Source organism: Oncorhynchus mykiss, chromosome 8, assembly GCF_057628025.1.
Source record: "Oncorhynchus mykiss isolate SJ-2025 chromosome 8, ASM5762802v1, whole genome shotgun sequence".
Lineage (NCBI taxonomy): Eukaryota > Metazoa > Chordata > Actinopteri > Salmoniformes > Salmonidae > Oncorhynchus > Oncorhynchus mykiss.
The window spans coordinates 58,166,426-58,188,418 of record NC_143029.1 but is presented as its reverse complement, the minus strand read 5'-3'; the positions used below and the strand labels follow the sequence as shown (position 1 = coordinate 58,188,418).

The 21,993-nt window shown below is 42.9% G+C and overlaps 2 protein-coding genes across 7 annotated transcripts in view; one reads left to right on the top strand and one right to left on the bottom strand.

Moving 5' to 3' along the window:
* The window catches only part of LOC110530189 (uncharacterized), a 17,567-nt gene extending 10,651 nt beyond the window's left edge, over nucleotides 1–6,916 (top strand). For all 6 annotated transcript variants that reach the window (XM_090182073.1, XM_090182072.1, XM_021613059.3 and 3 more), the window contains 2 exons: nucleotides 13–1,649; nucleotides 1,881–6,916. In XM_090182073.1, coding sequence (XP_090038199.1) covers nucleotides 13–1,649; nucleotides 1,881–1,946 — 1,703 coding nt within the window. In that variant the 3' untranslated portion in view covers nucleotides 1,947–6,916. The remainder of the gene's footprint in view (nucleotides 1–12; nucleotides 1,650–1,880) is intronic.
* LOC110530188 (histone deacetylase complex subunit SAP130) overlaps nucleotides 2,921–21,993 on the bottom strand; it is a 19,833-nt gene continuing 760 nt past the window's right edge. The window contains exons 2-19 of the mRNA XM_021613056.3: nucleotides 19,676–19,803; nucleotides 18,099–18,373; nucleotides 17,835–18,002; nucleotides 17,569–17,698; nucleotides 17,131–17,374; nucleotides 16,740–16,978; nucleotides 15,676–15,780; nucleotides 15,256–15,397; nucleotides 14,969–15,087; nucleotides 14,400–14,678; nucleotides 13,958–14,132; nucleotides 10,936–11,028; nucleotides 10,450–10,799; nucleotides 10,001–10,225; nucleotides 9,734–9,859; nucleotides 6,310–6,413; nucleotides 5,839–5,952; nucleotides 2,921–5,451 (exon numbers count right to left, since the gene is read on the bottom strand). Of these exons, the coding sequence (XP_021468731.3) occupies nucleotides 5,293–5,451; nucleotides 5,839–5,952; nucleotides 6,310–6,413; nucleotides 9,734–9,859; nucleotides 10,001–10,225; nucleotides 10,450–10,799; nucleotides 10,936–11,028; nucleotides 13,958–14,132; nucleotides 14,400–14,678; nucleotides 14,969–15,087; nucleotides 15,256–15,397; nucleotides 15,676–15,780; nucleotides 16,740–16,978; nucleotides 17,131–17,374; nucleotides 17,569–17,698; nucleotides 17,835–18,002; nucleotides 18,099–18,373; nucleotides 19,676–19,784 (3,156 nt within the window). The 5' untranslated portion in view covers nucleotides 19,785–19,803 and the 3' untranslated portion in view covers nucleotides 2,921–5,292. The remainder of the gene's footprint in view (nucleotides 5,452–5,838; nucleotides 5,953–6,309; nucleotides 6,414–9,733; nucleotides 9,860–10,000; nucleotides 10,226–10,449; nucleotides 10,800–10,935; nucleotides 11,029–13,957; nucleotides 14,133–14,399; nucleotides 14,679–14,968; nucleotides 15,088–15,255; nucleotides 15,398–15,675; nucleotides 15,781–16,739; nucleotides 16,979–17,130; nucleotides 17,375–17,568; nucleotides 17,699–17,834; nucleotides 18,003–18,098; nucleotides 18,374–19,675; nucleotides 19,804–21,993) is intronic.

The following is a 21,993-nucleotide window of genomic DNA, read 5'->3' as shown; positions in this document are numbered from 1 at the left end:
CCTTTATCGTAGATGATGACCCGTTCAAAGGCACAGACCCCTTCGCTGCAGACATCCTCTTTCCAGAGGGGACAGAGGATCCCTATCCCACCACTGATCCGGATACCCGCCTGGAACTTGGATCTAACGACGAGACAGACAACAGCCTCTCCTGCGCTGAGAACAAAGCCTCCACCGGCACCCAGTGCTTCGAGTCCGAGTTCCCCGACGAGGACGAATCCAGCGACATAGAAATCAGTTACAGCAGGGAGGATCTGGACACTGTTCACACGGACGCTGTTGAACTCTCCTTCGTTGAGCCCCAAACCTTGATCATGACCGAACGCTTAGGTTTCAAGCCCATCTACGCAGCTCAAACTTGTTCCTTGGAAACTGAATTAGATGACGCAGAAGAACCCGGCGTAGCTTCTGGGCGCGAACCCTTCAGTCAAGCATCCAGGGCCAACACCTGGGCTGCTGGACCCAACTTCTCCACCGAATCCGACCCCAATGGATACGAGTTTGACATCAACGCAGTATCCCCTCCTTCCGACATAGAAGAGATTGACATCACTCTTGGATCTATTCCAGTTGACTTTGACCTGGTGCCACCTGGGTATGACTCCGTGGAACCCAGCTACCCTGTTGGGATTCAGGCTTGTGACTCAGAACCTGCCGGAACAGGTGGATGCGACCTTCCTGAACCCAGCCCTCCTGTACCCACCCGCCCGGTCCGTCCACCTAGACGCCTCAAAGGGGGAGCGTCAGCGGACCTTGTGGAAGAGCCAGACACTCCCAAAGCTGAAGGCTGTGATCCAGGTTCTTCCAACCGCTCTGCTGATTCAGAGTTGGACAGTGCTATCGGGATGGACCCTCTTACCAGCTCAGCTGAACACAACAGTAAATTCAGCTTCGGCAACAACAGTTTTGAGCTGAACTACGAGCCCAACTATGAGCCCAGTAGTCAAACTTCGTACAACTATGGATTTAAACTCAGCCCCGAACACCACAGCGAAGAGATCTTAGATCCTTTTGCCGCTGAACTCAGCGATGAAGAAGCTGACAACCAAGCCTCATTTGATCCTTACGAATTTGAGCCTATTGCTCAATCTGAGAACCAAGACGTGTTCGACCCTTACGGGTTTGGACATACATCTCATGCCACTGACCGAGACACATTTGACCCCTATGGTTTCAAACTCTTAAGTTTTGAGACTGACAACCAAGCTATCGTCGACTTACACAGCGGCGATGATACGAACCTTGAAGACAACAATAACACAAACAAAAGGGACTCCTTTAGCTTCGATTTCAGTAACACAGCTTCAATGGACCCCTATAGTTCAGAACCCAGTAATACTGCAACAATGGATCTCCTTGGTCTGGATCTCAGCAGAGCCAACAGTGTTGCTGAGTCAGACTGTAACAATCCTACAGCGTCTGACCCATTAGGAACAGTACAAACTATGGCAGCAGGAAGCAATCTACTGGACCTGGACCTTGTGTTTGGAAGAAGTAGTTATAGTGATAACCCTGAAGTCGCCACTGACCTCTACCACTGTGAGCCTAGACAGGGAAACCCTGCTGGTCCAGACAACTTAGAATTCAGAGTGAGAGACACCGCCCACTCCGAGTCTGTAGACACCGTTTCTGACTGGACGACTGTTAAGGTCAGTGGCTCTTCTGTTTGACACTCTGTGGGCACGTGTGTTCTGGATGTGTGTGTGTGTGTTTAATGTATAGTTGTGTATGTGGTGTACTGTAAAAGAGCGTGTGTAGCTGTGGGTTTGTGGGCAAGCATGGATGTGTGTGTGTGTGTTAGTGTGTGCATGTGTGAATATTTTACTGTTTACGATCCAGTGACAGTAACTTTAACTATCATTTGTATTCTTGCCTCGCAGACCAACTCCAGGGAATCCTTGTCCTTTGGCCCAGTCAAACACAGCACACACAGCCTGGACAAATGAACCATTCCCTGGAAAGAAGACACCAGTGTGGCCATGACTCTGCAGTACAGTACAACAATGGGGAAGTAGATGGAAGGATATGAAGCAAAGGCGGGAATGAGTCTCTTTTCTCCAAGCTGGCATGATTCACCTTGACCCCTAGTCAAGGGTTGCAACATTGCATTGATTTGAATGTGATTGATATGTTAATTGAAAATCATAATTTGATGAATCTAATTTGAGTTATTAATTGCCGATGGTTGCTTTGCAGTTATACGGCCTTGGTTTGTTCTACACCCTTTTAAAGTTGCAATACAGTATTGAATCTGGGTCCAGATGCAGTAGGTTCTCGGAGGTGAGAACACACAATTCCACCTCCCTAAGACCTTGAGTTTGAATTGCATGAAAACCAAAGGATTTATTATCCTTGTTTATCTTGAAACTCTTCAACCCTCCATCCTTTATCCGATATACAGTATATGAGGTGCCAAGGGATAGGGAAACGGATGGAGTGAATAGTTTGGAGTTGAGCCGTCTGCAAATACAACAGATTACTTTTGAGGGAGGTGAGAAAACCAGGTTGGTAGAATGCAGGGTCTGAGCAGTTTTGTGTTACATTTGATTAGTCAACTGATAATAAGAAAAGCCAACTGTGGCCAATACAAATTGTTACATAACAGTTTAACACCCCTTGGACCTTCCACAACCGGATTTGCCCACTCCTGGTTGACTATATAATATTTTAACTACCAATGTGACATGGCGCGAGCCAAACGTTGAACAACTACACGTATATACATCGGTATGTACTTTCTCAGACCCACCTGGGCCAGTAATACATAGATCAATTTAGGGGATTACAAAGTGAGTGAGTGGCTAATCTTTCACACATACTACTGTAAATGAACCGTTCATCCAGTGTGCAAATATCCATAGCGGTACAAAATTAACTCCCATTTTTGCGTGCTGGTACTGCCAATATAACACGCCAAATGCTTAGTACAAAGTGTCTTTATTGCAGTGATGGGGAATGGCAAAACCAACAGACAGAATGTAATAATCTAGACCCAACTGCATGTAATACACATTCACCATAAGCTACAACGCATAGTAAAATAAATGAAAAATACACTAGCAAACCTGCTTGGTCAAAAAAACAAAACAACAAAAAAAAGTCCATATAAATCAACAAAATCTACTTATTTTTTACACATACAACATTAAAGAATGTATAGATACTGTACATTGTGTGCATATGCACAATATAAGCCTATGGACGCACAATTTCACCTGGTTTCATACAGTTCTTACTCCATATTTTATCAAAACATAGTTGATACTATACAGAATCAACAAGATATGGCATACAAAAAAAAGCACAAAATAACCTTCCTGCCACTGAAGGTTGTTCAGAAGCTACAGATGACCTTGTATTGATGTAATCAACTACCATACACCAAAAGGCGTCAAATATTAGCGTCACTTTTGATGAGTGGGTATACTTGTATATTCACAGTTCATATTGGTTAAAAAAAAAAAAAACCATGTCCATTTACATTTAAAAGAACAGCAAATAACTCTATAACGAGACACTCCTCATTGACTGTCTAGCAATATTTTGCATGCTTACTTAGAATTAGAACATTAATAGACAATAGACATGTAGCGACTGAGGACAACAGATCTATCCTTATTCAACTTTTAGGTACTGTAGACTCATGGAGTAACCACTCTCATGGAAATACATGTTCTCAAAAGATGGAAGGCAGGCAGAACGAGGCGCGATCAGGTGGGACCATTCTAGCCAATGAGGGCAGATGCGGATTTGAACAGCAGGCCATAGAGATGGAGGACTCATCTTTGTATCTGTGCCATTATAGCATCAGGGTTACATCTCCATTTTAAAGTAGTACATTTTCTTCATTAGTTGATTGCTCCCAACTCAGAAATCCCCACCCAGTTGACTACTTTAAAATGGTGGAAGCCCTCAATTGCAATGTCCATGCTAAAACGGGTGATACCCATGATAAGTACTACATCTCTCTCTATAACAGCAGGCACAACTCTGATATAAGCTATTTATTTATATTTTCCGAAGTTGCCGTAATGTCACGAGAATCCACTTACGTCAGTGCATTCGTAAGAACCTTATCATTGCAAAACTTATATTCAATCAAATAAGCCTCACGTAGCTAATTAGTTACATTTTTTGTTGATCAAATTCGACACTCATTGACCTCCATACAAAAATTCCTCACTTTGTGGGCTTATTTTCATGGAAAGTTATTGGGCGGAGTAAAACCTCTCGCTTCGTCTCTTCCGGTCTGATCCTGTATGATTGATTAGGGGATGCATCAAAAAGGTAGTCATGTCTTCATTTGAAATGTCAGACTGACATGAATAACACTGTTGCAGTTTTAGTGTCTTTCCCTTTGCCCACAAACCAAGAAGAATACTTGTACAACATTCCAAACTGAAGCCCCCTAAAGTACATTGTCCCTATATTTGTACAGACATTGTACACTCAGCTACTGATAGCAGTAGAAAAGGCATCCCTTAAATATTTTGTCCCAAATAGAGTAACACGTACTCAGTGAAAGGTATAGAAGAGATGACAGTTGCACTTTCTTTTACAATCTTTACTTAGAGATTACTACGTTGAACCTGGGGTCAAATACGTAAGCTGTACTTGATTCAGTTTGCCAGACAGCTAACTCAAAGCTAAAACAAGCACATGACAAAGTATTTGACATATATATATTTGTGGAATACTGTGATATACAAAACTCTTCATTTGGACCGTAGAGTGACATTTCCAATGACTGCACTTGGTAGCACACTTCTGATTTGATCCCATTACCAGAGTGAAGTAAGGATAAATACATTGTACAGATTTACACATTTATTACGTAATAAGTACTTGATGATAGTTCAACAACCCATATCAATGCTTTACACCACACAATGTTCAACATAATGCATCCCCTCTAGACCATCATTCAACCAATCAAATCATAATAATTCTACCCGCCATCCAATCAACAACTGAGGACATACCAGCTTCCTGAAGCAGTCTTAATACTTGTACATTCCGGTCCGTTGACAAGCTCCCCACTTGGGACATAGTGGAACTGTATCTGTTCCTTCTGCCGACCACTTGTGTCTCAGTTCTAGGTCACAGTTCTAGGTCAAGAGTGGTTGGACGGTCACGCACAGCTAACAAGTTACCCCAGACACCATACTGCCACAATCTGCCAGTTGTCCATGGTCAAACCATGGTCAGATCAGTGAGGGGTGTAGACTAGTGCGGCCTTCAAAAAGAGAAGGGTACAGGGGTCAGCCTAGGCTTGGTTTTCCCACCTCTGTTCTAGGCTTTGTCCTTGCGCTTCAGCTTGTTGACTTTCTTGGCTCCACCGTTCTTGTTGATTAGCTTCATGACTTTCTCCTTGTGGTCCAGCACCTTCATCATGGTGTCTCTAGCCTCAGTGATCTGGTCCATCACCAGCTTACAGCGCTGCATGTTACCCTGGGGAAAGGGGAGGGAGAGACAATTCAAAATGGCTGACTGACATTCATAACAAAGACTAGGCCCAGGTAGAATTTCCCTTGAGTCCTCAGAAATGGTATAAAGCTGCCTGTGGAATTGATCAAAACCAGACCAAATACTGATACATGGCGGCTTTCCTGGTTATAATAGCGTGTAGTAGTAGTAGTGTTTATGGGAATAGAGTTCTTCGATATTGTAAACAGTCAGATAGTGATGAGAAAACATATGGGGTTTGTAGGCTATAACTAGGGCCTAGAGTCTTTCCTGGTTAGGTCACGTGGTCTGAGAAAACTCTGTTCCTACCCATGAGCAGCAACATGGATTTTTTGTGGAAAAAGCCGTGTTGTTGCGTGTTTGACCTCTAACCTGTATGAGCTCATTGATACGGTGCAGGTCATCATCCGACCCGGCCTTCTTCTTTGGGATCAGACCCTCTTGGAGGGTCGTGAGGCGGCTGTACACGTCATGCTCCAGATTAGTCTAGTGATACAGAGAGGAGAGACGTATAAAGACCAACACTACAACAGACTTATTCAGGAGGACAAGTATCTTGTTCAAAGAAGATCTAGTTTTAGACCCACTTCATTGTCTTCCGACAGCTACGTCATAACGTGATGCGTTACCATGAAGCACTATCAGTGCAGACGGTCGTCGCGCTCTCTGACGCGAGACAATGAGATTCACTTGGGTACAATTTAAGTGTCATCTCTTTTCGCTCCACCTCCAACTTCATAACTCTTAAGTTGTCTTTCCATAGTGCTTAAAAAGTTGACCGCACTGAGTAACTGTACTCTCTATACAAAGATCATTGTAAAAGGGAAGTAGTGTTTCTCTCACCAGCTGCATGAGCTGTGCAGCACACAGGTGCATCTTCCAGCCCTGCGCTCTGCACACCACCCCTTTCTGATTGGCTACGTCCTGCAGGGTGCCCTTCTTCTCCTCTGAAACCATGACAATGCACCATTAAAGCCATATTATAATACAGTAATACCTTCAACAACACACACCATTAAGCTATTTAACTATAACTAGGGTCGGGAGTTTTTCCTGGTCAAATTACATGGATTACAGGGATAAACTCTAGGCCCTAGTCATGTAATATGTGTGCTATGAAAGTGACTGGTCATTTGCAGGCAAAGTAAATAGCATTTCCCTGATTAGCATTTTGTGACGTCTCCAAAAACGTAAAGCCAACAAATGGCACTCGCTTTCATAGCATACTACACCTTCCAGATAGGCTTCACAGTGCACATAGCACAAGAAAAAGTTGTCCTCTTGATGTGTGTGTGTGTGTGTGTGTGTGTGTGTGTGATTTCTAAATGTTTTCCTATGTATGCATCTTAACATCTGGTGAGAATAATAACCTTGTGTGATGTTGTTGTAATAATTGTTGTGTAATTTAGTTGTCCAAACAAAACAATGAATAAACAAGTTGACCTCAAAAGCCTCCAGAGCATCACTGCCATTTCAGTCCTCAATAAGTGAATTTCAGTCTCTCGAAAATCCCATGTTATAATATAAATGTACTTTTTAGTTCATTTATTTGCAAACTAGAAAGAGTATTTTTTTACTGTGTAAAAACTATGTGCAGGAGGGGGAAAAAAAGCCCAAAAGGGTTTGTCGAGGGGCCCCCGGCCCCCCAGTGGTCATAAATCACAAAGACTAAGCAGTGTAGACAAACTAAAGAAACGCAAAAGAGGTCAAATAAAATAAAATCTAAGCAGAAAGTCCAACTACTAGGGTGTAGAGCTGTGATGGACAGTAAGTGCCTCAAAACATGTTTTCAGTACAATGACAGGCATCGCTTGGCATATTCAGGCGGGAGTGAGTTCCAGATCATAGGGCCTCTGTAGGTCATTCAGAATTTGTTGTTTGTGAATGTGGGTGACGTAGCGGTTGTCTGTTTCTTGTTAGTAGTTATGGAATTAACGTGGCAGTGAAATCGTTTTTGAAGAAAGCGGATAATAAGTGATTTAAAAAAGAGCCATAAACAAATTGAGCAACTTGAAGAGAATTCCTTCCATAAACATTCTGTCCTCGTAGTTTGAAAAGTGGTGATGAAAGGTCTCGAAAACCAGCAGATATGATTTATAACCAGCGTTTCCGCAGGCGATAGATTGATAGTAGTTTGGTATGGTGTGTGCTGGTCCATGTAATGTTACAGTCACTGCTGAATGGGAAGATCATTGTGTAGACAGAGCAGTGCTTCGGTTTATGACATATCGCATTTTGCCAAGTATCCTCGTATTTTTTCTGATCTTAGGAGGTTATTGCCTTTGTGTGTGATTTATATTTTATTTAAATTGATCCTTTAATTTAACTAGGCAAGTCGGTTAAGAACAAATTCTTATTTACAATGACGGCCTACTGGTGAACAGTGGTAAACTGCCTTGTTCAGGGGCAGAACGACAGATTTTTACATTGTCAACCTCGGGGATTCGATCCAGCAACCTTTAGGTTACTGGCCCAATGCTCTAACCACTAGGCTACTTGTGGTTTCCATGACAATTCATCATCAACAGGTAGGGAGTTGTTTAATATGAATGTTGTTTGTTTAATATGAATGGAGTTGTTGACAAGTACTGGGAGCGCAGCAAAATAGCCTCAAGTATTCAGCCCCCTTGAACTTTGCGACCTTTTGCCACATTTCAGGCTTCAAACATAAAGATATAAAACTGTATTTTTTTGTGAAGAATCAACAACAAGTGGGACACAATCATGAAGTGGAACGACATTTATTGGATATTTCAAACTTTTTTAACAAATCAAAAACTGAAAAATTGGGCGTGCAAAATTATTCAGCCCCCTTAAGTTAATACTTTGTAGCGCCACATTTTGCTGCGATTACAGCTGTAAGTCGCTTGGGGTATGTCTATCAGTTTTGCACATCGAGAGACTGACATTTTTTCCCATTCCTCCTTGCAAAACAGCTCGAGCTCAGTGAGGTTGGATGGAGAGCATTTGTGAACAGCAGTTTTCAGTTCTTTCCACAGATTCTCGATTGGATTCAGGTCTGGACTTTGACTTGGCCATTCTAACACCTGGATATGTTTATTTTTGAACCATTCCATTGTAGATTTTGCTTTATGTTTTGGATCATTGTCTTGTTGGAAGACAAATCTCCGTCCCAGTCTCAGGTCTCTTGCAGACTCCATCAGGTTTTCTCCCAGAATGGTCTTGTATTTGGCTCCATCCATCTTCCCATCAATTTTAACCATCTTCCCTGTCCCTGCTGAAGAAAAGCAGGCCCAAAACATGATGCTGCCACCACCATGTTTGACAGTGGGGATGGTGTGTTCAGTGTGATGAGCTGTGTTGCTTTTACGCCAAACATAACGTTTTGCATTGTTGCCAAAAAGTTCAATTTTGGTTTCATCTGACCAGAGCACCTTCTTCCACATGTTTGGTGTGTCTCCCAGGTGGCTTGTGGCAAACTTTAAACAACACTTTTTATGGATATCTTTAAGAAATGGCTTTCTTCTTGCCACTCTTCCATAAAGGCCAGATTTGTGCAATATACGACTGATTGTTGTCCTATGGACAGAGTCTCCCACCTCAGCTGTAGATCTCTGCAGTTCATCCAGAGTGATCATGGGCCTCTTGGCTGCATCTCTGATCAGTCTTCTCCTTGTATGAGCTGAAAGTTTAGAGGGACGGCCAGGTCTTGGTAGATTTGCAGTGGTCTGATACTCCTTCCATTTCAATATTATCGCTTGCACAGTGCTCCTTGGGATGTTTAAAGCTTGGGAAATCTTTTTGTATCCAAATCCGGCTTTAAACTTCTTCACAACAGTTTCTCGGACCTGCCTGGTGTGTTACTTGTTCTTCATGATGCTCTCTGCGCTTTTAACGGACCTCTGAGACTATCACAGTGCAGGTGCATTTATACGGAGACTTGATTACACACAGGTGGATTGTATTTATCATCATTAGTCATTTAGGTCAACATTGGATCATTCAGAGATCCTTACTGAACTTCTGGAGAGAGTTTGCTGCACTGAAAGTAAAGGGGCTGAATAATTTTGCACGCCCAATTTTTCAGTTTTTGATTTGTTAAAAAAGTTTGAAATATCCAATAAATGTCGTTCCACTTCATGATTGTGTCCCACTTGTTGTTGATTCTTCACAAAAAAATACAGTTTTATATATTTATGTTTGAAGCCTGAAATGTGGCAAAAGGTCGCAAAGTTCAAGGGGGCCGAATACTTTCGCAAGGCACTGTATGATTGAATGCTATCAATAATAAAGACATTGGTCTGACCTTTGACCCGGATGTCACTGTATCTCTGGAAGTGGTGATAGGCAGCCTTCCAGGGGTTCCTGTAGTGGCGGAGGAGTGTGACCGGGGGGCGAGCACGGGTGGGGACATAACGCACCCCTTCCTCATCTGCAGGGAAGAGAAACGTACAGTGGTCACTTATACAAGGTCAAATATAGGGAAATTAGCCTACCGTAACTGCAGCAAACTTACCCTTAACCTGGACAAGTGAATCATGAATAAAGAGGTTGAGTATCTACTTTCTCCTACCTATGTACTCCTTGAGGGGCGACTTGCGTTTCTCGGCCCTCATGCTGAGGGGTCTGGCTAGGACCTTCTCCTCGTCCGTGCTGTTGGTCTCCATCATCTCGCTCTCTTCCGTGGAGATGACATGCTGCTGCTTCCGGGGCTTCTTCCTGGGTGAGGCCCCGGGGGTCACATCCCCACTGGGCATCATGGACAACAAGGGGGTACCACAATGGGGCATGGGGGGACCTGGAGGGCGAGGAGAGAGAGGAAGAACTAGGAGATCAATAGCCCAGGGCCCGTATTCACGAAGTGTGTCAGAGTAGGAATGCTGATCAGCCCCCACTCCCTCTATCTTGATTTAAAAGGAAAACTGATCATAGATCAGCTGCAATAGGACACCAATAAAATAAAAAGTTTACAACATTATTGGTTTTGGTGGTGGCAAATACATTTTTTCAATTCAAATGTACCTGGTTTGGAGGTATCCATGACCTCCACCTCCTGCTTTATCTTGATCTCAGGGAGGGTGGAGCTTATTCCACATGCCGCCGTGCTACTGGCCGCTGACTGGGTAGGCGGAACAACCACGTTGGCCATAGACAAGATTGGTGGAGTGATGGCGGACAGGGCGGGGCCAGGCTGTGAGTGTGGGGGTGCTGACACTGAGAGGAGCGTCTGGATTGGCTGAGAGGGTTGCTGGTGGGGCGGGGCTCCGGGATGCTGCTGGTGTTCATTGGTCTGATGGCTGGGCAGAGCCTCCATGGATGATGACATCACCGCGGGAGCCAGGGACACGTGGAGATCAGGCTTGTGTTTCACACTGGGAGGTCAGAGAAAAGATCATCAACCACCTAATCATTTGAAAGTACATTTTCAACTACAAGAGGATTCCATCGTGTGTACACAGCATAGTCTTTGATCAGGGCCTACTAACAATGTGCAGTGCTACGTCTTACCCTGCTGGGCGTGGAAACCCTGATGCATGCCTGATTCCTCCGTCTATCCTGGGGCTGTTGGCCTCTGGGATCAGGTTCTTCCTCACTGCAGAGCTTTATAGGGAAAACAGACACCGGTTAGTGTTGGGATAGAAGAAAAGCCTACTCAAAACGGTAGCTGCTCATGACTAGGGCTGTGGTGGTCACGAAATCGTCAGCCGGTGATTGTCAAGCAAATAACGGTCAGTCTCACAGTAATTGACTGGTAATTAACAAACACATTTAGCATCTCGTGGCTTCCACATATAGCCTACAAGCCACTGATGCAGACCTTTGGAACATCTACATTTTCACAATAAATCTTTAGACAGATCTAAAGAAACATGATATGAAGAAAATGTAGTCTATTTCAGAAGAACAGAATCACACTCAGATGTCCTTATGTTAGGTCCTGATCTGGTTATGCCATTTGGCAGTGGGCTACACTAGTTCACTTAGCAGACAAGATTTGCTTCGAATTCCGTGGTATTATTTTATAGTATGAAGAATATATTGAACAAATCTCCAAACGATGAGGGAGAGCCCACATGTGGCTATTCTGTGTTGATTGGTTAACAAAGAAATAGGTATTCCAAATGCTTATTGAGTTATTCATGCAACTTTAGTTGTTCTTCAAACTCTGGGCTACATGTTTTGGATTTAATACATTGTAAGGCAGCAAGATGCGACTAACGATGATTTGAAAAAAGCTGCTTGAAAAAGGCATGAGCTCTGCTTTGTTATTTGTCCAGGGTGTACACACTTCGTCAGTCTCTCATTCACAATTTGACAAGCCCTTGACAATGCCTGGACTTTCCCGGTGGCATCCCCTTTGTGTGGCCATAATGCATCGTAAAAGAAATCCATGCCCTTTGCAGCCCTTCTCTCTGAGTGCTGTCTGCTCCGAAGCACTACTCACTCACACGGCTTGTCATCACCGGATCTGGTCTTTCTCACAGGCTACAAGTGGAGACAGACACATCGGGGATGCAGCTGCACCCATCCTTATCCAATTCTGAGGTGCATATGGAAGATATTGGAAGTACTGTCCGCATTTACTTTTTGTCAGCCAACAAGATGATTAGGCTTAACGAACAGCAAAATCATTAGCCTATGTCAATCTACTATCCCCCATAGCATACAAGTTGACCTATTATATTCTGTGAGAGAAATAAACATTCCAAACAGTCTGGGACAGTTGTGGGATGCGATAGATCCCAAATTAATACAACCACTAGCATCAAAAAAACTTTTAACTTAACATTTTTATAAACTATTAGACTATTTCTTCACATTATAAGCGCAACAATGTGCACACTGCAATAGGCTATAAGTGCAAATGTTCCATTAGGGAAAACACCATTATCAAAACTGACCACAAAGGCGATTATGCATGTAATGCTTATATTATAAAAAAAAAGGTGCATTTTTATGGTGAAAACGTTCTTCCCCAAACTTGAAACTCATACACTGCTTTATGTATGCCAGTTAAGCTCTACACCCCTTGTTAAACGGATTAATGTGCTTCATTTGAAATGTGCTTAGTTATATGGCCACTTTAGTTGTGATACAAACCTTACTAAAACATATGGGCTAAGCTACATGAGGTGTGTGACAATGATTCGAAAAACAAAAAAACACTTATTAAGCTGGGCATCATTCACAAGTGATAAGCTAATATTGTCACTAGAGGTCAACCGATTATGATTTTTCAACGCTGATACCGATTATTGGAGGACCAAAAAAAAGCCGATGCCGATTAATCTGCCGATTTTTAAAACTTATTTGTAATAATGACAATTACAACAATACTGAATGAACACTTATTTTAAATTAATATAATACATCAATAAAATCAATTTAGCCTCAAATAAATAAACATGTTCAATTTGGTTTAAATAATGCAAAAACAAAGTGTTGGAGAAGAATGTAAAAGTGCAATATGTGCCATGTAAGAAAGCTCACGTTTAAGTTCCTTGCTCAGAACATGAGAACATATGAAAGCTGGTGGTTCCTTTTAACATGAGTCTTCAATATTCCCAGGTAAGAAGTTTTAGGTTGTAGTTATTATAGGACTATTTCTCTCTATACTATTTGTATTTCATTAACGTTTGACTATTGGATGTTCTTATAGGCACTATAGTATTGCCAGTGTAACAGTATAGCTTCCGTCCCTCTCCTCGCTCCTACCTGGGCTCGAACCAGGAACACATCGACAATTGAAAATAAGAATGTGTTCTTAACTGACTTGCCTAGTTAAATAAAGTGTAAAAAAAAAACAAAAAAAAAAACAAATTCAGCCAAATCGGTGTCCACAAATACCGATTTCCGATTGTTATGAAAACTTCAAATTCTAAATATAAAATAGGTGTGAAATTTGTTTTGACTTAGAATGGAGCATTATCATGCACCTGTAACGGAACCGGGGCAGCGGGGAAAAAAATACATGTCAATCTTGCACTTAAATAGCGAATTACGCTTTTCCTGTGTTTCTTTTTCATGCCTGCCAGGTAGGCTATACTCCCATTGTAAATACAAGCAATGTGCTTAATATTAGGAAAGTTGAGAAACAAATATAGTAGGCCTAGCCTATAGAAAGCTGATAGAATCCTCCTTGTTTTAATAGAGGCCATCACTCGGTTTTCTCACACAATTGCATAGCCTACAGAAATGTTGTGCAACATAAGCCCATGGGTTCTCATGAAGTGTTTGATTAGATTTTTGAATACATTTGCATTGATGTCAGAGTGATTAGAGAGACAGTGCCGAGTACCAGGCAGTTAGCAAGTTTGGTAGGCTAATAATGACCATCAGCAGCATCAGAGCTTGGAGAAGCATAATTGCCGTGACTAAACGGTCACGTGGAATATGACTGCCTTCATGTCTCGTGACCGCCGGTGTGGCGGTAATACGGTCACCGTAACAGCCCTACTCATGCCAAGAGTTGGTGACCACGACTGCTCTAGTAAGGAAAGGAAAACCGTGAGGGGTTTTCTAAACTCACCCCTCGTTGGCAGGCTTCTTACGTAGGATGCTAGGTCGGGGAGAGGACACCAGGGTGGGGGCACCAGGCCCAGTGTTTTGAGGGTGTGTCTGACCCACAGAGGTGGGAGGCTGGCTGCCGCCGAACGTCTGGCCGATGGGGTTGGTTACCAGAGTGGTGCCGTCTGCTAACACAACTGAGAAGACAGAGCAACGCTGTTAGAATAGTTGTTTTGAATAGTTGTCTGAAAAGAATAGCTGCTAGGAAAACAAGTTTTACTGTGATTCATATCACCAATAAATAACATTAAAATTAAAAGTACTGAAACAGATGAATAAAGGGGTGAAAATACTTGACTGGAGAAAATGCATAGAATGATTATATTCATAATATGTTTCAGACCTGACACAAACTCATTTAAAAACTTTCAACGAAACTTAAACTGCTTCGTTCACCAACTCACTAGAGGTCTTGTTCTCATTGGCTGGCTGTTGTGGGTTGATGGGTGCCGGTTGGATGTTTTGTGCGGTGATCTGACCGGTGGCGGCGTGCAAGCCCTGGGCGCTGATGGTGGTTGGCTGGATGCCCTGCGTGGCCATGCCGGCAGGCTGGATGTTCTGCGTGTTGATCTGAGCGATGCGGTCCACCGTCATCAGCTGCATGGGGTTGAGGTGCACCGCCGACGCCACGCCCACACTCGTCTGGGTCTGCATGGCCGTGCCGCTGGGGGCCTGAGGGGTTACTGTGGGGTCGACGGGTTGGGTTTGGATTTGACACACAGGATGAGAGATATATATCTGGTATTATAGATGTAGATTAGACTAGTGTATTATTATGTTGAACATGGTTTAGAAAGTCAGAACTAATTAAAAATGTAATTGATTAACAAAATGATCAATAATCCTTATTAAAGTGAGTGTTCAGAAGTTAACAATCTGGCTCTGTGAAAATGACAAGAGTATTATCTGACTGGTTGAGAGTCGCAAAAGAGCCAGATGTAGCATGTTGTTAAGAAGGAGAGGTGAATTGTACCTGGGTACTGTCGGATGGTGGACACAGAGCTGGTGATGGGGGTGTAGGTGTGTGTCAGGGGGAACGGTGAAGAAGGGTAGGTAGGCAGGAAGTACTGGAACTGCACTGGCACCGATTGCCTGTGGGGGAACGTGCATATCAAATGAATGAAATAAAACAACCATATCAAAAGCTTTCAACTAACCGTGTTTTAATGCTCTATCCTCTGGATCAAATAATCATCTTGTTGATGACTGTATTATCATCAACCCAAAATAAAAATGAATCAATCAGCCCTCGTCTCTAACCTGTTGTCATTGCGGGCCTCCATGGTGATGGGGTTGGGGGAGGAGCGGTGACCAGAGATGGGGATCAGGTTTCCCCTCTCTCCGGGGTACTCCGGCTGGATCCTGGGCGAGGTGTGGGCTATCGGCTGGGGAACCACTTTAGCTGAACAGGGTGGAGGTGGAATGGTGTACAATCAGCTGGGTGAAATGTTCATTTTACAACATACAATCACCCTGTAGAGACTTCTTCTATTACTTCAAAGCAAGCTACAACATTACAGAATCTGGCGCAATGCATTCAACCGTTGACAACCGGAAGTGTCACTGTTTTTAATAGCCACTCTACTCCTATGAATGAACATTCCATGAACTGTGGAGTAGGTTACTCCAGAGAGTGGCTTGGTGCCTTTGCACTCCAACATTAATGATTTAGAAACTTACCCACGGGGATGTTGGACGTGGTGACTGCTGTAGCGTGGGAGGAATGAGAAGTCATCGTCATGGTGACGATGTTACTGTTGGTCATTTGGGGGTGGGGTCCGGAGCCTGGGTGAGGTATGATAATGTGGTTATTACAACATTAAAGCAGAATAAAAGGAAACAGTCAGTCTTGACAGTGTCATTATGATGCGGGAATGGAAATAGATTCGTTAGACCTACACTACAGGTCAAAGGTTTTAGAACACCTACTCATTCAAGGGTTTTTCTTTATTTTTTACTATTTTCTACATTGTAGAATAATAGTGAAGACATCAAAACTATGAAATAACATATGGAATCATGTAGTAACCAAAAATGTGTTAAACAAATCCAAATATATTTGAGATTCTACAAATAGTCACCATTTGCCTTGATGAAAGCTTTGCACACTCCTCTGCAGCAGAGGCAACTCTGGGTCTTCCATTCTCGTGGCAGTCCTCTGAGAGCCAGTTTCATCATAGCGCCTGATGGTTTTTGCAACTGCACTTGAAGAAACCTTAAAAGTCCTTTTCATGTTCCCTATTGACTGACCTTCGTGTTTTAAAGTAATGATGGACTGTCGTTTCTCTTTGCTTATTTGAGTTGTTCTTGCGATAATATGGACTTGGTCTTTTACCAAATAGGGCTATCTTCTGTATACCCCCTACCTTGTCACAATACAACTGATTGCCTAAAACGCCTTAAGAAAATAAATTCCACAAATGTACTTTTGATAAGGCCCACCTGTTAATTGAAATGCATTCCAGGTGACTTGATGAAGCTGGTTGAGAGAATGCCAAGAGTGTGCAAAGCTGTCATCAAGGTTATTTGTGTGGCTACTTTGAAGAATCTCAAATATAAAATACAATTTGATTTGTTTAACACTTTTTTGGTTACTAGATTATTCCATATGTGATATTTCATAGTTTTGATATCGTCACGATTATTATACAATGTAGAAAATAGTAAAAATAAAAACCCTTGAATGAGTAGATGTTCTAAAACTTTGGACAAGTAGTGTATCTCTATCACAACAACAGCATCACCTGTAGTGCTAGGCGATGGAGCAGTATTGGTGGCTAATATGGGGGCAACAGTTGCAGCAGCAACAGGAGTCACATTGCTGAATATGGGCTTCTGTGCCATGGTGTGGGGCAGCTGGGGTTTCTGACCCCCAATGGCAGGGTGGGAGGGCAGGGTGATGCGTGTGGGGTTGTCCCGAGATGGGGGTTGACGCTGAATGCTCAGAGTGGCTGAAGGCGGGTGGATATTTAGTCCTGGACGCCTGAGTGAAGAGAACAAAGGGATAGTCAACACTGGTTTTACGTACACTTGTAATAGCTGGAATAGTAAAATTAACTATCTAGATACATTTACAAAATACGGTAAAGAATGATTAACGCTTTCAGCATGTCATACTGTGTTTATTTTCCTTACCCATGAACCATCTCTGCGGAGTGCGTGGCTGAGCTAACCACTGGGGACTGAGGCCTGGTGGCCGTTAATGGGGCAACCACCGTGGGCATCACAGCTGTGGACGTTGTGACTACAGGGCGGGACTGGATGGGCTGGTGGATGATGTGCTGGACAGTAGGTGGGCCAGTGCCACCACCGGGGCCAGTAGCAGGTCTCAGTACTGTGGGTCCTTTGGAACTGGACATCACAGCAGCTGCAGCAGCTCCTGGAAACACACATGAACAACAGATATCCATGTCTGTTCTTAGGATGGTTCTGCTGAGGACCTACAGTGGGTTCAAATATGAACAAACCACTATGGTGAATTATTTTGGGGTCAAGGTAAGTACCGTGACTATTTTCAGAATGATAAAAGTTTATGTTAGCTATGCTACTATCCTGTCTCGGGGACTGACTGACCTCTGGGTAGATGGGAGGTGAAGGTGTGCTGGGGGGCTCCAGGGGAGCCGAGCTGCAGGGGCGGTGCATGGCTGCGAATGATCTGCACATTGGTCGTCATCAGGTGATGGTGCAGGTTACTGGGTTTGCCCTGGAAACGCCACGCCCATGGACACAAAGCATTATAGATTTGGAACCACATTTTTCATCATGTCATCACATTGGGTAGACCTCAATAGGGTATATTATTGCTGGGGTATATTACAACTACAAACAACAATCCTTACCTGTTGGCCACTGATAGTTGCTACAGGGATGCCAGCGGTCTGAGGCACAGTGCTCTCCATGGTTGCAGTGACGTGGCTTGGCACCTTAGGTGGCAGGGTGATGTGGCCCTGGGTGTTGGCTGGTGCTGGGGCGATCACTCGACCAGCCATGGGCGACTTCAGAGCTGGCTGGAGAGATGAGAGAGGACGAGATAAAGTAGACGAGTCAGCTCAAGACAGCGGGAGAGAGGTCTAATGCAGCAGACAAAGCTCCCTCATCCATACCTTCATGGGTCCTTCAGTGAATGCCAGAGGCAGGCCCTGGGGGATGTGTGGAGGAGGGGCTGACACTGTGACAGGCATGCCCTGCTGGAGTGACAGGTGACCTGCTGGAGTGGGGTGACCCTGGGGGGGTCCATGGACCTGAGCTTGGGGGTAAGGCCGGACCACCACTGTCTCCTGCTTGTCGTCCCTGAAGGTTGATGCTCCACCACCACTGTTGGGGTGGTCACGAGGACCGTGGTCTGGGTGAGGGTCACGGTTCCTATCGTCTGCCCCTCCTGTGGTACAAAGAGTTGGAGTACTTATTTTTATGAAGAAGACTTGCAGTGGTGGGAAAAGTACCCAATTATAATTTTTGAGTAAAGAGTAAAAATAACTTACTAGAAAATGACTCAAGTAAAAGTGAAAGACACCTTGTGAAATACTATTTCCGTAAAAGTCAAAAAGTATTTGGTTTTAAATATACTTAAGTATCAAACGTAAAAAATAATTTACATTTCCTTACATTAAGCAAACTAGAAGGCACCATTTTCTTGTTTTTGTTTATTTACGGATAGCCAGGGCCACACCCCCAACACTCAGACATAATTTACAAACAGAGTATGTGTTTAGTGAGTCCACCAGATCAGAGGCAGTAGGGATGTTCTCTTGATTAGTCTGTAACTTAGACCATTTTCCTGTCCTGCTAACCATTCAATAAGTAACTAGTACTTTTGGGTGTCAGGGAAAATGCATGGAGTAAAAAGTACATTATTTTATTTAGGAATGTAGTGAAGTAAAAGTTATCTAAAAAGATAAATACTAAAGTAAAGTACATTACCCGCCAAAACAACTTTAGTAATATATACACTACTGTTCAAAAGTTTGGGGTCATTTAGAAATGTTCTTGTTTTTGAAAGAAAAGCACATTTGTTGTCCATTAAAATAGCATCAAATTAGTGTGTAGACATTGTTAACGATGTAAATGACTATTGTAGCTGGAAACGGCTGATTTAATGGAATATCTACATAGGCCCATTATCAGCAACTATCACTAGTGTGTTCCAATGGCATGTTGTGTTAGCTAATACAAGTTTATACTTTTAAAAGGCCAATTGATCGTTAGAAAACCCTTTTGCAATTATGTTAGCACAGCTGAAAACTGTTCTGATTCTTCTATTCTGGTTAGAGACAGTTTGCGCTGTCCTGTGAAGGGAGTAGTACACAGCATTGTAGAAGATCTTCAGTTTCTTGGCAATTTCTCACATGGAATAGCCTTCATTTCTCAGAACAAGAATAGACTGACGAGTTTCAGAAGAAAGTCCTTTGTTTCTGGCCATTTTGAGCCTGTAATCGAACCCACAAATGCTGATGCTCCAGATACTGAACTAATTTAAAGGCGGCCAGTTTTATTGCTTCTTTAAAATCAGAACAGTTTTCAGCTGTGCTAACATAATTGCAAAAGGGTTTTCTAATGATCAATTAGCCTTTTAAAACAATAAACTGACCAATGATTTCATACACTGACTGACTAGTGCAAATAGACGTGAAAGCTGTGATGCAAAGTGAGTTCTGCTGTGGGTTAGCAGGCTCCATGTTACCTGCCGTGTTTGGTTGACTACCAGACAGCAATGCAGTGTTTCCTCCAGGAGTCTGGTTTGGTCCCATACCAGGAGGTATTCCCGGCCGTGGATATTGTTGAGAACTCATCTTCTGACACACTTGATAGCTTATGCAAGGAAGAGAGCAACATTAAACCTGACAGGTATGTAGATACAAGTTTACACAGATGAATGTTGCCAACATCTAAGCAGGTATTTTCTCTAAACCGTATAACCGGGCGATCATCAACTTGATTCTGACACGTGACGATTTTTACTTGAGTGGATGGTCATGGAGCCGGAACATAATGACAAATAATATGTCAACTGTAAATTGGCTGCAAGACATCCAAACAAATATTTGAATTTATGTGAAACATCACAGCACAGCTGAAAGAAAAATGCCACATTGAAATCACAAGAGGGCGGTTTGCAGAGAAGGGTGGGATGAACTAAGAGTAGCTGAGGAGTGGATTTAAAAGATCATTTTCTATAATAGTTATGACCAATGTTCCCTCATTTTTGGGGGGCACCGCGGAGCACAAACTTGGACATTGCTAAAATTTGGTAAAACTTCTGGCGCACGTTTACTGTGAACACAGAGGCTGTACCTGCTTTAAGTTACAGTTTTAACAGTGGTCAAGTAGGCTATTTTATCATAACTTAGGCCTACCAGAGTGGCCTATCATCAAAAACAATGGAGAAGATGCCTTGCTGACGAGAACGGTGGTAGGCTTGATCACCGATAACGATGAGACAGCCCATAGGGAGGTGGTCAGAGACCTGGCGGTGTGTGCCAGGACAACAACGTAAGCAAGACAAAAGGAGATTACCGTGGACTACAGGAAAAGGAGGGTCGAACACTTCCCCCATTCACATCGAGTCGAACACTTCCCCCATTCACATCGATAGGGCTATAATGGAGCGTGTCTAGTTTCAAGTTCCTTGGTGTCCACATCACCAACAAACTATCATGGTCCAAACACACCAAGAAAGTTGTGCAGAGGGCACGACAACACCTATTCCCCCTCAAGAGACTGAAAAGATTTGGCATGGGTCCCCAGATCCTCAAAAAGTTCTACAGCTGCACCATTGAGAGCATCCTGACCGGTTGCACTAGAGGGTATAGCGTACGGCCAAGTACATCACCAGGGCCAAGCTTCCTGCCATCCAGGACCTATTTACTAGGCAGTGTCAGAGGAAGGCCCAAAAAATCCTCAAAGACTTCAGTCACCCAAGTCATAGACTGTTCTCTCTGCTACCGCACGGCAAGCGGTACTAGAGCGCCAAGTCTAGGTCCAAAAGGCTCCTTAATAGCTTCTACCCACAAGCCACAAGACTGCTGAACCATTAATTAAATGGCCACCCGGACTATTTGCATTGACACCCGCGCTTTGTTTTTACACTGCTGCTACTCGCTGTTTATTATCTTCACCCCTACCAACATGTAGAAATTACCTTGACTAACCTGTTTTAAAAATAAAAAAAAAATAAAAAAAAAATATATATATAACCTTTATTTAACCAGGTAGGCTAGTTGAGAACAAGTATTGTGAATACTTTCTTAACACTTATTTTTCTCAAAACAGCATTGTTGGTTAATTGCTTGTAAGTAAGCATTTCACTGTAAGGTCTGCATCTGTTGTATTCAGCGCATTTGACAAATAACATTTGATTTGACTTTTGATAAGTACTATTCAGATGTAATGTATATCAAATTACTTTATTCTTGCTATGTAACTACTAGAATAATAAAAAAAATGCCATGTATGTAAAACTTGTGTAAAAATATAGGTAAGCTGTAAAAAATAAAGTCGATTTTTGTCCTCCGAATAGGGGGGGGGTACAAATATTATTTTTTAAATATATAAAACATATTTGACTAAAACATAACATCAAAACTTATTTTTGCATACTCTCACGAACCTCTCTCCATTATGCGTGGAAATACAGATTTCCAAAATGTTAATCACTTGGAGCCGATTTGCTGGTGTGTATACAGTCTTATGTCCAACAATATAGAAATAAAAACGACATTTGTTTTATTCAGAAAACTTGGTGGGGTCAAATAAAATGTATTCGCTGGCCAAATTTGGAACCCTGTCGTACATGACATTGTCAATGATTTTTCTGCAAGTTGTAACCATTGCTAGCCACAAACAGCTGCTAACTTGAGTCGGGCCAAGGCTTGGCCATGAACACTCTGCAGTGGACTGGATCCGAGCCAAGGATAACATTGTCTACTCCCGAGTCCTTGACATGAGCTTGCTACAACTTCAATGCAGTAGCAATAACTAGCAAGCGACTGTAGCTGACAT